The sequence below is a fragment of the Dendrobates tinctorius genome, unplaced genomic scaffold (genome assembly GCF_039654945.1).
Source record: "Dendrobates tinctorius isolate UK_male_01 unplaced genomic scaffold, ASM3965494v1 ptg000160l, whole genome shotgun sequence".
Lineage (NCBI taxonomy): Eukaryota > Metazoa > Chordata > Amphibia > Anura > Dendrobatidae > Dendrobates > Dendrobates tinctorius.
Window position 1 is genome coordinate 18,152,445 of NW_027361827.1, and position 14,789 is coordinate 18,167,233.

The window sequence follows — 14,789 nt, forward strand, 5'->3', positions numbered from 1 at the left end:
TATTTTTAAAAACTTTTTTTTCCACTTTTTACATGCTTCAATAGTCTTCATGGGAGGCTAGAAGCTGCAGTACTTTGATCTCCTCTGGTACAGGCAGGTGATGAGCAGATCCACATGCCCTGACCACAGGGTGGTGCTCATAGCAATCTGGCTATGACAACCATTGAGAACGGCTGCAGACCTCTTGGTTGCCATGCTGACCCGTGATCATGTGACGGGGTCACCAATGGGCGGGATAAGCAACACACTCCTGGTAAGCGCGAGTTAAATGCCGCTGTCAGCGATTGACTAGCAGAGATTGGGGGTGGATGATGCTGTAGTGTCTCTGCTACATACAATACATTCATTCTTGGACAATGAGGGAACTGCAGTGCGCGCCATGTTCTTGGACTTCTCTAGTGCCTTCAATACCTTACAGCCGCTCTTATTACGAAATAAGTTGACTGATATGGCAGTGGATGAGGGGATGGTGAACTGGATAAGCGACTATGGCAGTTTGTAAGGATGGGAGAGGTGGTATCTGGCAGTGCAAGGAGCAGTGTAGGAGCCCCTCAGGGTACACTGCTGTCGCCCTTCCTCTTCACATTGTATACAGCTGACTTTCAGTACAAATCTGATTTCTGTCACCTCCAAAAATTCTCAGATGACTTCGGTATTGTATGGGGCATTGTGGGGGACCGGGGGAGGAGGAATATAGAAGGGTGGTTTCTGACTTTGTGGATTGGTGCCAGACTAACTGTCTAGAACTAAATGTAAAGAAAACCAAGGAGATGGTGGTGAGTTATAGAAGGAAAAAGGAGGCGTACTTACCGATCACTATTGCTGGCCAGGAGGTGGAGATGGTTGAGAGCTAAATACTTTGGGGTTCACCTTGACAGCAAACTTGATTGGAAGTGTCATACAGAGAAGGTTCACAAGAAGGGAATGAGCAGACTGTACTTTCTGCGGAAGCTCAAGTCGTTCAATGTGTGCAGTAAAATGCTGAAAATGTTCTACCAGTCCGTTGTAGCAAGTGCCATCTTTTTTGTTCTCATTTGCTGGGGCAGTAGTGTGCGAGTAGCTGACGCTAATAAGCTCAACAAACTTATCAAGAACGCAAGTGCGGCTGTTGGCCTCCATCTTGACTCTTGAGGAGGTCGTGGAGGATAGGATTAAGAAGTGCAGGGCTATAATGAATAATACACACCCACTATATGAGCTGTTCATAAATCAGAAGAGCACATTCAGCAGCCGACTAATCCTACTAAGGTGCAAGGAGAAATTCAGGAAATCGTTTGTGCCTACTGCTATGGAGATGTATAACAATTCACTAAGGGTGAAAGATGGCTACAACCTAGGGCTGGTGCACTATGGGAAAAGATCATAGATTTGTATACCTTTGTTTGTTACGTATTGTGGTTAGTCATGTGCAAGACCTGTGTCTAGTAATTACTCTATGTAATGATGTTCTTAATGTTTTGGTTGTAATGCTGTTGTAACGCTGATGTGATACCATAATTTCCCTCGGGATCAATAAAGTGTATCGTATCGGCCGCGGGTGGATCGCGATTCCACCTGCGGCTGTTGCGGACACGTCGACTGTATAGATCAGCTGCCATGTGCCCAGAAAGGTGCAGGCTCAGCGCAGCAGCCCGCACCAAACAGGGGGAGTCCGGCATTGGCGTACTGTTACACCAAATGTTGAAAAGGTGTTAAAAAAAACCCACATAATTCTGTACATGAATTTAGGCCTTAAAGTCTACCATGTTCTAGATTATTGATAACGCCACTGTAACAAGGATCGAGCTTTTCCTCAGTAAAGAGAAATCGTAACAGTCGCATAAATCAATAGTACACATGTAAATGTGTAATATATATTATCAGAGAAGTCAGCTTCTTTCTCTCCCAGAACTTATCATTGATTCTCCATTCATGGGTACAATCCGAATCCAGTTAATACAGACTTCCCCATTACGGAGATAGGAGATGACAGCTGGTTCTCTTGAAAAGAGTTAATGTATTTTTCGCTTTATAAGACGCACCCAAAATTTGGTGAAGAGAATTTTTTTTATGTTAAATGGAGGTGTCTTATAATGCCAGTGTCAGTCTTTCAAATCATATATGTCCCTCATCCTGGTATCTATATAACCCCCATCCTGGCACATTGCCCCCCCCATCCCATCCTGGATATGGCCCCCCGGTCACTATATGTCCCCTGCTGGCATGCACAGAGGTCCCCCCCATCCCTATATTCCCCCTGATGGCATGCACACGGGCCCCCCCATCCCTATATTCCCCCCTGCTGGCAAGCACGATAAAATAGCAAACACTTAACTCACCTTCCAGCATTCCTGTGGCTCTTCCTGTGTCTGTGCCGACATCCTCCTCCTGCGAGGGCGCACGGCAGCAGCTGCTCATTCAGGTAGTTCATTGTAACTTCAGGACCTTCCGTCACATGACCAATAGGACCTGTGGGCACGTGACTCCCAGTGCAAACGTTTGGGGGAGAGTGAAGGCTCATGTAATATGCACCGCTCCCCGTCTACCAACTTGGCGCGGCTTCAGCACCGAGGTGATAGACAGTGGGTGCAGTGAATATTACATGAGCCTAATGAGTGGGAGCATGTGACCTCCCGCTGTCTCTGTAGCCCGCAGCCAGCCCACCCCAACCCCCTGACACCACGCCAGAGCAGCCCCCCCTACTCTGTAGCACAGCTGCAGACAGATTAGGATTATAAGATGTACCCCCCACTTCCCCCAAAATTTGGGGGAACAAAAGAGAGTCTTATAATCCGAAAAATACGGTACATTAAGAACTAAGTATTCTTTATTGTTTTATGAATCTTTGTAGTACTTTTTTTCTATCCATATGCCTCTTAAGGCTCCTCTCACTAAATTTGTGGGCGTATCAGCTTAGTGAATGGACACAAAGGGGCCAGGGAGAAGGTCAAGCCCACCCACCCAGTGCGAGTCCACAGTGATAATGTGCATGACTAGACTCTAGCAGTGTAAACAAGCATGTGAAGACAGGCTGAGTTCAGGTAGCGCTTACTTGTCCCTAAAATTCACCAAAAATGCAGCAAATAAAGTTTGCTAGATGTTGCTGCTCCAATACAAGTGAATGTGCTTACATTGCAATCTCGAGGTCACAGGGACAAGACAGACGAAAAAAATAAAATCAGATGCGTTTTGACCTCTTGCAACTCCGTTGTCATGGTGCCAGTGTCCTCAGTGTCGCAGTGACCATACATTTACTTTTATTGCACTGCGATGTCGCAGCAACACCTGTCGAACTTCCATTGCATAACCAGCATAGCGCCCATAACCGCTATCTAGCACTAGCCTAAGTGTTAGGCTGTGTGCACACGCTGCGGATTAGGTGCGGATTCATCCGCGCGGATTTTGTAAAATCCGCAGGTGAAACCGCAGGTCAAAATACCTGCGGTTTTACCTGCGGATTGCTCTGCGGTTTTGCCCTGCGGTTTTTCATCTCCTCAATGGAGGAGATGGTAAACCGCAGGAGAATCCGCAGAAAGAATTGACATGTCAATTCTTTCTCCGGATTGAAAACCGCAGATAATCCGCGCGGAAAATTCCGCACCGTCTGCATTGCGGTTTTTGATTCCCATAGGGAATCATGGTACTGTACACCGCAGCAAAAACTGCTGCGGGTCCGCAGCGGCCAAAACCGCTGCGGAACCGCAGCAAAATCCGCAGCGTGTGCACACAGCCTTAGAGTAACTAATGAACACTTTGGTTTTACAGAATAAATTGGGACATGTTTTTTTTCTTATCAACATACTCATCACGGTACACCCAGAGACACTAAAAAAAACACATTTTCTAAAATTTATTATTAACATTTGACTGTATAATATACAACCAAATCATATAAAACACTAATACAAAAAAGAAAGCTTTCAAATATATTTTATTATTTAAAAAAAGTCATAAACATTTTTTTTTGCACAGACTTCAAAAACATTAACAAAAAGTCCTAATCAGTTGTTCCCTTTGATGTACTTCAATTAAGGCCCCAGTGTAAACTTAATTTTCCCTCCGTATCCTGGCTCCATGTGCAGAGATACAACAATTAGCAGGTTTTACAGCTTCGATCTCTGGGGAAATAAAAATAACATTGAAGAGAAACTACTTCATGCCACCAATACAGCTCATGCGAACATTAGGATCTTCCTATGAGAAAGAAGAAAGGAAAAATAGGACTGTACAGAAAATCTTTAGTACTAACAGGTGAAGGCATGTAAAAAAAAAAAAACAAAAAAAAAAAAAAAAAAAAAACACAATTATAGAAACCATTTAATTATTAGGAAATAAACATTGAAAAAAAGTGGGAAGCAGAGTGTTGGAGTGAATTCATAAGTGGCAGATTTGTATGAAATTGTTGCCACTGTCCTATTCACCTGAAAAGGGCTCCTACAGAAATCCATGTGATTGCCACAAAACAATTTTATTCAGATTTCTATTCAGATTAATGGAACGGATTTTCAAAAGTAGAAATTTCAACAATAAATTTGCCATTTTGAGAATATCCCCATATGGTGACATTAACTTGCACACAAATGTTGATGTAGTTTTCACTTAGTGTTTAGAAAATGGAACGCTCCTTCAGGAGTGGAGGAAACACTTTTCAGAAGCTGGATCATGCCTCTTCTCGGCTCAGTCAAAACAGCTGTTGAAATATTCCACGAGAGATCTCTATGTACACTGTAGTCGTAGAAATAGTGGGAGGGCATGAAAGTGGATGTTTTTGCATTGTAACATAAGTTTAAGTCAGCTTCTTTAGCTCGTTAGTCACGTATCACAAAGTTTTGACCAATATGAGATTTAGTAGATTCAAGCTTAGTGCAAGACGGTCCTCGGCCTCCATCAGCTTCTTCACTTGGGTTCTGGTTTGTCTTGCAGCAGTGGTATAATGGACTCCCATGCTGTAAGGCACTTAGGAAAGAGAATTAATGAAAGTGTGTTAACAAAAGACAACAGCAGTGAAGACATTATCTCACAAACCAAATTGGTTCAGTTAAAGAGGACCTTTCACCAAATTTGTCATGTTGAACTGGACACACAATGCAATTGGAGCTGCAGAGCAGAATACTTTTTTTTTTACTTTACGTCTCTGTTGCAAAGTGTTATACAGTGTTTGTTTTTTTTAAGTCAAAGTGGACATTACCAAAGAGATTTCACTGAGGGCATGTAGTTACACCTTATTCCGACACTGACCAATCATAATCAGGCAGTAACACTGGGAAAAGAAGAACATGCCCCTTAAATATCTTAGGCTCAGTGTGAGACATGTACTGTTAAGCTTTCTGCTCTCCTTGCAAAGAGAGGGCATACAAGTGCTTCTCACTAAATTAAAATCAAAAAGTTAATTTCAGTTCTTCAACACAAAAAGTGAAATTCATTATATAGAGTCATTACAGACTGATCTAGTTCAAGTGTTTATTTCTGTCAACGTTGATGATTATAGCTTACAGCCAATGAAAACCCAAAATTCATTATCTCAGTAAATTAGAATAAAATAGAATAATGCAAAGGCTTCCTAAGCGTCCCTTAGTCTGTTTCAGTAGGCTCCACAATCATGGGGAAGACTGCTGACTTGACAGTTGTCCAGAAGGCAGTCATTGACACGCATCATAAGGAGGGTAAACCACAATAGGCCATTGCTAAAGAAGCTGCCTGATCACAGAGTGTTGAATCCAACCATATTAATTGAAAGATGAGTGGAAGGAAAAAGTGTGATAGAAAAAGGTGCACAAGCAACTGGGATAGCCGTAGCCTTTAAAGGATTGTTAAGAAAAGGCCATTCAAAAATTTACTGGAGATTCACAAGGAGTGGACTGTCGCTGGAGTCATTGCTTCAAGAGACACCACAAACAGATATATCCAGGACATGGACTACAAGTGTCGCATTCCTTGTGTCAAGCCACTCAACCAATAGACAACGCCAGAAGAGTCTTACCTGGGCCGAGAAAAAGAACTGGACTGTTGCTCAGTGGTCCAAGGTGTTGTTTTCAGATGAAAGTAAATTTTGCATTTCATTTAGAAATCAAGGTCCCAGAGTCTGGAGGAAGAGTGGAGAGGCACACAATCTAGTGTGAGGTCTAGTGTGAAGTATCCACAATCAATGATGGTTTCAGGAGCCATGCCATAGGCTGGTGTAGGTCTACTGTATTTTATCAAGACCAAAGTCAGTGCAGCCATCTACCAGGAAATTTTAGAGCACTTCATGCTTTCCTCTGCCGACAAGCTGTTTGGAGATGGAAATTTCATTCTCCAGCAGGACTTAGCATCTGTCCACACTGCCAAAAGTACCAATACCTGGTGTAAAAACAAAGTTATAACTGTGCCTGACTGACCAGCAAACGTGCCTGACCTTAACCCTATAGAGAATCTGTCAAGAGGAAGATGAGACACACCAGATCCAATAATGCAGAAGAGCTGAAGGCTGCCATCAAAAGCAGCCTGGGCTTCCATAACACCTCAGCAGTGCCACAGGCTGATCTCCTCCATGACACGCCACATTGATGCAAAAGGAGCCCCTACCAAGTACTGAGTGCATTCACTGAACATACATTTCAGTAGGCCAACATTTCTGATTTTAAAATCATTTTTTCAAGCTGCTGCTTTAAAGTATTCTAATTTACTGAGAGAATGACTTTTGGGTTTTCAGTGACTGTAAGCCATAATCATCAATATTAACAGAAATAAACACTTACAACAGATCACTCTGTTTGTAATGACTCAATATAATATATGCGTTTCATTTTTTGTATTGAAGAACTAAAATAAATTAGCTTTTTGATGATTCTAATTTAGTGAGACGCAGTTAAGTCTAATTTGCTCAAGTTCATTTGTGATCAACAGCTTTTAGCTCTTATCTCTGGCTATCAGTATGGGGGTGGAGTCTCCTTACAAACCCTTCCATTATCTCACTCAAATTCAAGACAGCTTTACTAGCAGAACCAAACACACATTAGTATTGCCAAAGATATTATAGTGCTGCCAACTCTACAGTACTACTTCTCCCCCAAACTTCTTGTTGGAGAGAAAAGCTGAAAGCCAGTAATCATGCTCAGGTCTGCTGTACTTCAACATATATAATCACTCAGGAGTGCGGAAAGCAGGCTGCTATGTCTAATGCAGAGCCTATTGTGGGTTATTGTGGGGGGAGGGGTACTTTTTTGCCCCTGTATGTGGATACCAGCCTATAAATCGCAGCGCTGGCAGCACTTTGAGAGGAGAAATAGCAGAAGTGTTTGTAGTAAGTCTCAAGTTCTGCAGTATTGCCCCACCACGTTTGCCAGAAATGAGAGATGAAAGCTGTCAGTCAATCACACTCAGATCTGCTGTACTCCAGTACATGTCATCAGTGAGGAAAATAGACTGTCAAATACATGTGTCACACTAAGCCTGATTTAAACTATTGTGAAGGGCTACAGCCAGTAATGAAGTGAGGCATGCAAGAGAGACCAAAAGCAGCAAAAAAGGATTTTTGGGGTATGACAAAAGCAAAAGAAAAGTCAAAGATGCCATCTGGAGTTTTACACGATGAAAAGGGTGAAGTGGTCAAAAATTATGTTGAGAAGGCCAAACTTTTAAATTCCTATTTTGTATCTGTTTTTTTAAGAAAGTAAATGCATCATCAACTGATCTTCATGGTGCCATCAAAGGAATAAAGGAATCTACTCTATCCATAAACAGAGAGATGATGAGGGAACACTTAGCTAATTTATATGAATTTAAATCTCCTGGTCCAGATGAATTACATACTAGGATACTGAAAGAATTAGCATAGGAAACTGCAGAACTACTAGCCAGAATCTTTGAAAAATCCTGGAAAACAGGAGAAGTCCCAGAAGATTGGAGAAGGGCAAATGTTGACCCAATCTTCAAAAAAGGAAAACAAGCCAGAGCCTGGAAATTACAGGCCAATGAGCCTTACTTCTATACCATGAGAGATATTTGAACAAATTATTAAACAGCATGTATGTAAGTACCGTACTTGGATAAGAATACAGTAATTAGCCAGAGGCAGAATAGGTTTGTGGCAAACAAGTCATGTCAGACTATTCTAATTTTCTTCTATGATGGAATCACTGACTGGGTGGATCAGTGGAATGCGGTAGATCTAGTGTATCCCGACTTCAGCAAAGCATATGATAAGTATCTCATACTATCCTTATTGAAGAAACGACCAAGTGTGTGATTGTGAAGGCTACGGTTAGGTGGATTCTTAACTGGCTCAGTGATTGTACTCAAAGAGTGATAAATGGTTGCACATCCAATTGGAAAAGTGTTTCAAGTGGGGTACCACAAGGTTCTATCCTGGCTCCAGTGTTGTTTAACATTTTTATAAATTTTTATAAATTTTAAAACTATATATCTAGATAAGGGAAACTGAAGGTAAACTAATCAAATTTGCAGATGATGCAAAGCTAGGCGGGAGAGCTAACACTAGAGAAGACCGAGAAAGGATTCAGAAGGATCTACGAGCTTGAACAATGGGCAGCAAGTAATACAGTGGTATTTAACTGGTAGAAATGCAAGAGTCTACATTTGGGCAAGAAAGACAAAATTACATCTATAGAATGGGAGGGATAGAACTAATCAACAGCACGTGTGAAAGACTTGGGTATACTAATAGATCACAGACCGCAGAGTGCGATGCAGCAGCAAAAAAGGAAAACAGTTCTAGGATGCATTAAGAGAAGCAGAGTCTAAATCACACAAAGTAATTATCTCCATTTATTCCTCCTTGGTCAGGCCTCTGGAATACTGTGTCCAGTTCAGGGCACCACATTTTAAAAAAGACATTGAAAAACTGGAGGAAGTTCAGAGAAGAGCTACCAGGAACAGTTACAGGATCTGGGTATAGTGAATCCTGCATTGAGCAGGTGGTTGGACACGATGACCTTGGAGGTCCCTTCCAACGCTAACATTCTATGGTTCTAGGACATGTTCCTCTATAGCCAGCGTGTTGCTGCTTGCTTATGAAAGAGGAAAAATTGTAATTGTTTTTGACCAGTTGTCAGAACCAATAGAAAATAAGTACACTAAAGCTGTAATTAAAATTGTAGAAGTACAAACATAAAATCAGTTGCTAGTAGGTCAAGATATCTCCAGTGCATTAATTCCCAACATTACTACCTTATGGGGAACACTAGGCAGGTGGACAACTAAACTCTAGTGATTATTTCCCACCAATAAGCCCACTTAATCATATGAGCCACAGTCACTTTGTGCACAATGCTACTGTAAATAACCAGGATGCCACCTTAATGTGAATATTCATATTTGCATAGCACTGCTGACCTATTGAAGGTGCAATTTCACATGTAATAAAAGGATAAACAATTTGAGTTAGATCTCTAGTTGTTCTACCTTTTCATAGAACTGAATGTTCTTGTCAGCCATTCCCATCAGCAGCTGGCGGAAATCTTGTCTCTTGTTATTTTGCCACCTTTCCATGTCTGCTTTCAAATCTGCATTAAAGCATTCTACCTTGTCCTGGCACTTTTCAACGTCAGTTGGCACCTGACATCATAAACGTAAAAATAAAAAACAATTAAAAAACTGATTAAGCAATTAAATGACAAAAATAAGTAGTTTCTGAAAAAAAATATTTACACAGGCTATGGGCAAACAAAAGCTTGTACACTACTGATAATCATTAGGGTAGATCTTAAAACTCTGATGTGCCTAAACAGTGGGAACCCCCCACAAGTGACCCCATTTTGGAAACTAGACCCCTCAGGGAAACTGATCTAGATGTGTGGTGAGCACATTGAACCCTCAGGTGCTTCACAGGAGTTTATAACGTTGAGCTGTGACAAAAAAAAAATCATTAAAAATTTTCCCCACAAATATGTTTTCAGCACAAAATATTGAATATTCATAAGGGTAACAGGAAAAATTGCACGATTCAAAATAAATTGTAAGTTCTCCTGAGAACGCAGATACCCCATATGAAGGAGAAAACCTCTGTTTGGGAGCACTGAAGAGCTCGAAAGGGAAGGAGCGCCATTTGACTTTTTGAATGCAAAATTTGCTGGGACAATTGCGGTATGCAATATCGCATTTGGAGAGTACCTGACGTGCCTAAACAGTGAAAATCCCCCACTAGTGACCCCATTTTGGAAAATAGACCCCTGAAGGAATGTACTGTATTTTGTGGATTATAAGACGCACCGGATTATAAGATGCACCCCAAATTTTGAGAAAGAGAGGAAAAAAAAAAAAAAACGAAAACCCTTTTTTAATAAAATGGTTGTGCCCCTTATAATCCATGCATCTTATTGCTTATCGGGGGTGGTGGCTGCGGTGAAGCGGGGTCCCAGGGTCGCTGCTGGAGGAGGCTAGATTGGCGCATTGCTGCAGAACGGTATGAGTGTTTCGATGTGCACTGCTGCGGGTGAAAATGGCTGCGGTGCTCTGTGGTGCAAAGGGCTCCACTGGCATTTTGTGAAAGCCCAGAGCCCCCGCATATCCATTACTCTGTTTCAGTGGCCTCTGGGAAAATGGCCGCCTGGTCGAAAGAATGCTCAGATTGAGATTTCAGCAACAAATACTCGGGTAACATTTTACCGGAGGCCACTGCATCGCAGTAATGGATGTGCGGGGGACTCCGGGAAAATGGCCACCGAGGGCCATTTTCCCGCAGGCCACATCGGAGTAATGGATATATGGGGGGCTCCGGGTTGTCACAAAATGCCGGCAGAGCCCCCCTGCACCACAGAGCACCACAGCCAAATTCACCCGCAGCGGTGCACATCGGAACACCCCCTCATCCCAGCCTGCGGCAACGCGCCACTCTTTCCTCCAGCGACACTGGGACCCTGCTCCTCCGCGGCTGGTAAGGTAAATCCGCATTATAAGACGCACCCCCATTTTCCCCAAAAAATTTTTTGGGAAAAAAGTGAGTCTTATAATCCAAAAGATACGGTATTTAGATGCATGGTAAGCACCTTGAACCCCCAAGGTGCTTCACAGAAGTTTATAATGTTGAGCCATGAAAATAATAAAAATCACATTTTCCTCACAAAAACGTTGTTTTAGCCCCAAGTTTTTAATTTTTCTACAGGTTAATAGGAAAAATGTTTTTACAACAAACTGAGGTCCATTTTTTTCCTGAGTGCACCAATACCCTACATGTAGTTGGGAAATATTTTTCAGGCACAGAGCAAAGCTCAGAAGGCAAGGAGACCCAGATTTTACTGTTATGATCTGCAGATACCATGACCGAATGCGAGAGCCAGAACAGCAGAACCCACCCATAAGTGACCCCATTTTACAAACTACATCTCTCATTGAATTCATCTAGGGGTGCAGCGATCATATTGACACCACAGGTGTATCACAGAATTTTAAACCATTGAGCAGTGAAGAAAAAAAAAACATTTTTACCATCAAAATTTAGTTTTAGCCCCAGATTTTACATTTTCACACAAGAAGTGAATAAAAATGGCACCAAAATTGTTCCCACAATTTCTACTGAATGTGGCAATACCCCATATGTGGCTGTACAGCACTACTTAGCCATAGAGACTCAGGAGGAACGGAGCGCTATTTGCCTCCTGGAGCACAGATTTTCCTAGAAGAGTGTGTGGACTCCATATACAGAGCCCCTAAGAGCTAGAAGAGCAGAATTCCCCCTCAAGTGACCCCCATTTTGGAAATTATACCCCTTTGGGAATTTATCTACAGGTGTAGTTGCGATTTTGACTTCATGGGTATTTTCCAGAAACAAGCAGCAATGAATGAATATCCATTCACTATAATGAGGGAGCAGTTACTCTGGACTCCGTCTGGCCTCTGATCAGCGGTGTCCAATTCAGAAGTGCACAAAACTGTGGCTGACGGCACTTTTATGCAATCCCAAAAAGACGGACACCGCCGGATCACAGGTCAGACGGCATCCACAATGCCTGAATGTGCCTCATTATAGGGAATCATCTGCCAGAGGTTCCGTCTGAATCATGTGTTTCAGAGATTTACACGGATACTCCGGTATAAGGGCTCAACGCAGAGCACAGTATAAATGTGCGCCGAGCCTTAGTGCGATCTTTGGGGGCAGAATTAAAAAATGAACAGTAGGTGAAGAACTGGTTTTATTTATTTTTTACGCCGTTCCTCGTGTGGTATTAATGATGAGGCTAATTTATTCTTCGAGTCAGTGCGATTACTGCAATACCAGATTTATATCAGGTTTTAATGTTTGGCTGCTGTCACACACTAAAAGACGCTTTTTATTGCGACAAATAGTTTTTGCATCACCATATTTTGAGAGCTATAATTTTTCCATATTTTGGCCAACAGAGTGAAGTTATGGCTTGTTTTTTTACGGGATGACTTGACATTTTAATTGGTACCATTTTCGGGCATATGACTTTTTATCACTTTCTATTCCGACTTTTGGGAGGCAGAGTGAAAAAAAGCAGCAATTCAGGAATTTCTATTTTGGAGGGGAGGAGGTTATGCCGTTCCACGTGTGGTGAAATTGATAAGGCAGTTTTATTCTTCAGGTCAGTACGATTACAGTGATACCTCATTTATATCGTTTTATGTTTTGGCGCTTTTAGGCTATGTGCCCACGTAGCGATTTTTAAGCGTTTTTGCCGAGATTTTCGGCGCGAAAATGCAGCGAAAACGTTTAAAAATCATGTACAAGACGCCCCCCATGCATTCCCATGGCATTCCGCACATGCTGTGCTAAAGCTGCGCTTTTTTCCGCGGCGGAATCGCATCGCGGAAAAAAATCGCAGCATGCTCATTCTTTTGTGCGGAATCGCAAAGAATTGCCGCGATTCCGCACCCATAGGAATGCATGAGAATCGCTGACTTCCCGCATGTGGCTATGCCCACCATGCGGGAAGTTAAGCGTCTCATGTGCGGTTGGTACCCACGGTGTGGAGGAGAGGAGACTGTCCTCCAGGCCCTGGGTACCATACCCCTGTAAAAAAAAGAATAAAAAAAAAATAAAAAAAAATCGGGGTATATTTACCTTCCGGCGTCCCGCGCTGCATTCCCGGCCTAGCGTTCCCAGTAATGCCTTGCGGCAAGGCCCTGTAATGACGTGGTCTCGCAAGATCGCTATAGTAACGCGAGACTACGTCATCACAGGTCTCGCAAGGCATTACTGGGAACGCTGAGGCCGGGAATGCAGCGCGGGACGCCGGAAGGTAAATATACCCTGATTTTTTTATTTTTTTTTAGCATTTTAACATTCTATCTTTTACTATTGATGCTGCATAGGCGGCCTCAATAGTAAAAACCTGGTCACACTTGTCAAACACTATGTTTGACGAGTGTGACCAACCTGTCAATCACATTCCAAGCAATGCTTCAAATCGCTTGGAAAGTGCTTGAATATCGCACGTGAAAATCGCGGCAAAATCGCGATCATAATCGCGGTAAAATCGCTGTGAAATCGTGCGGAAAAAAACGCGCGATTTCTGGGAAGGAGTGCGGTTTTTAGTGAGCGTTTTAAAACGCTACGTGGGCCCACAGCCTTACACAACTTTTTTTATGGAAAAAATTTTTGCATCCCTTTATTGTGAGAGCTATAACTATTTTTTTTTGCTGATGGAGCTGTATGGCAGCTTGTTTTTTGAGGGGCAAGAAGACGTTTTCAGCGGTACCATATTTATTTATAGCAGTATATGCAATTTGAAGAAAAGATGAGGCACTCACCAGCTTGAAAAAAATTCCAGTGTTTTTTATTTCACCATGTGTGGTATGGACAAAGTGTCGGACAGGTTAAAGAGGCATGCAGGGAGAACAGGATGACAGCCGTTCAGCATGTGATCGCGTCAACGGGACCAGGTGTGTTGAATATATTCCCCTGGTGCCGTTCATTTTCTCTTGTATGTTGGAAAATTCGAATTTAATATTTATATCCATCCTTTTGATTGCGTGTTATTCCACTTTTTGCTTGGCGGTATGATAAAGCATTGTTTTTTGCCTTGTTTTTTTCATGGTATTCACTAACGGGGTTACATAGTGGGACAGTTTTATAGGTCGGGTCGTTGCAGATGCGGCAATACCAAATATGTGTACTTTTATTGTTTATATTTTTTTTTCATTCAAATATTTGTAGATACAATAACTTGATTTTTTCCTATTTTTGATTTTTAAAAAATATTTTTTACAATTATAAAAAAAAAAAAAAAAAAATTTACTTTTTTTTTCCAAAACTTTTTTACTTTGTCCCACTATGGAACAATCATTTTTTGCAGGCTGATCGCTTCTGGAGCATGGAAATGCAGCAGCATCCCCATGTTAGAAATTGTCAGCTCTTCAGTGACAGAGAGACTTGCTGATCATGCACTGGGCATGATCAGCATGTTTCCTACCTCTGGTGACCCGGATGTTGTCATGACGACATCCGGTCACCATGGCAACGATCGGGACCCCGCGTCACGCAGTGGGGTGTCCGATCCAAAGGCAGAGGGGCTGTCAGTCCTCTGCCGGCACACGGAATGCTGTGATTATGTTCAGTCTGAGAATTTCAAGGGTTAAAGTGCCCTTAGTGCCGGATGTCAACTGTCAGAGTCAGCCGACACCCGGTGGCGATCACCCGCATAACCACCAGTGTGCAGGGGCGATCGTGTAGAAGTAATAATCCGTCCCCGGTCAGACAGACTCAGGTCACATGGACAAATTATTACGTCTAAAGTCAGAAAGGGGTTAAAGGGAATGGTCACTACATTTTTTGCTACTTCATCTGAGAGCAGCATAATGTAGAGGCAGAAACCCAGATTCCAACAATGAGTCACTTACTGGGCTGCTTG

At 42.4% G+C, this 14,789-nt stretch overlaps 1 protein-coding gene across 2 annotated transcripts in view; it reads right to left on the reverse strand.

The window, feature by feature from the left end:
* Positions 1-3,892: 3,892 nt before the first annotated feature.
* The window catches only part of SNX30 (sorting nexin family member 30), a 77,981-nt gene continuing 67,084 nt past the window's right edge, over positions 3,893-14,789 (reverse strand). Inside the window, exons 8-10 of one of the 2 annotated variants that reach the window (XR_012220812.1) lie at positions 9,382-9,534; positions 4,401-4,935; positions 3,893-4,097 (exon numbers count right to left, since the gene is read on the reverse strand). Coding sequence is in view for 1 of the 2 variants with exons in the window: in XM_073549690.1 (XP_073405791.1) it covers positions 4,876-4,935; positions 9,382-9,534 (213 nt within the window). In the remaining variant the exon portion in view is untranslated. Of the gene's footprint in view, positions 4,936-9,381; positions 9,535-14,789 lie in introns of both variants that reach the window. The other variant, XM_073549690.1, reaches the window with a different exon arrangement.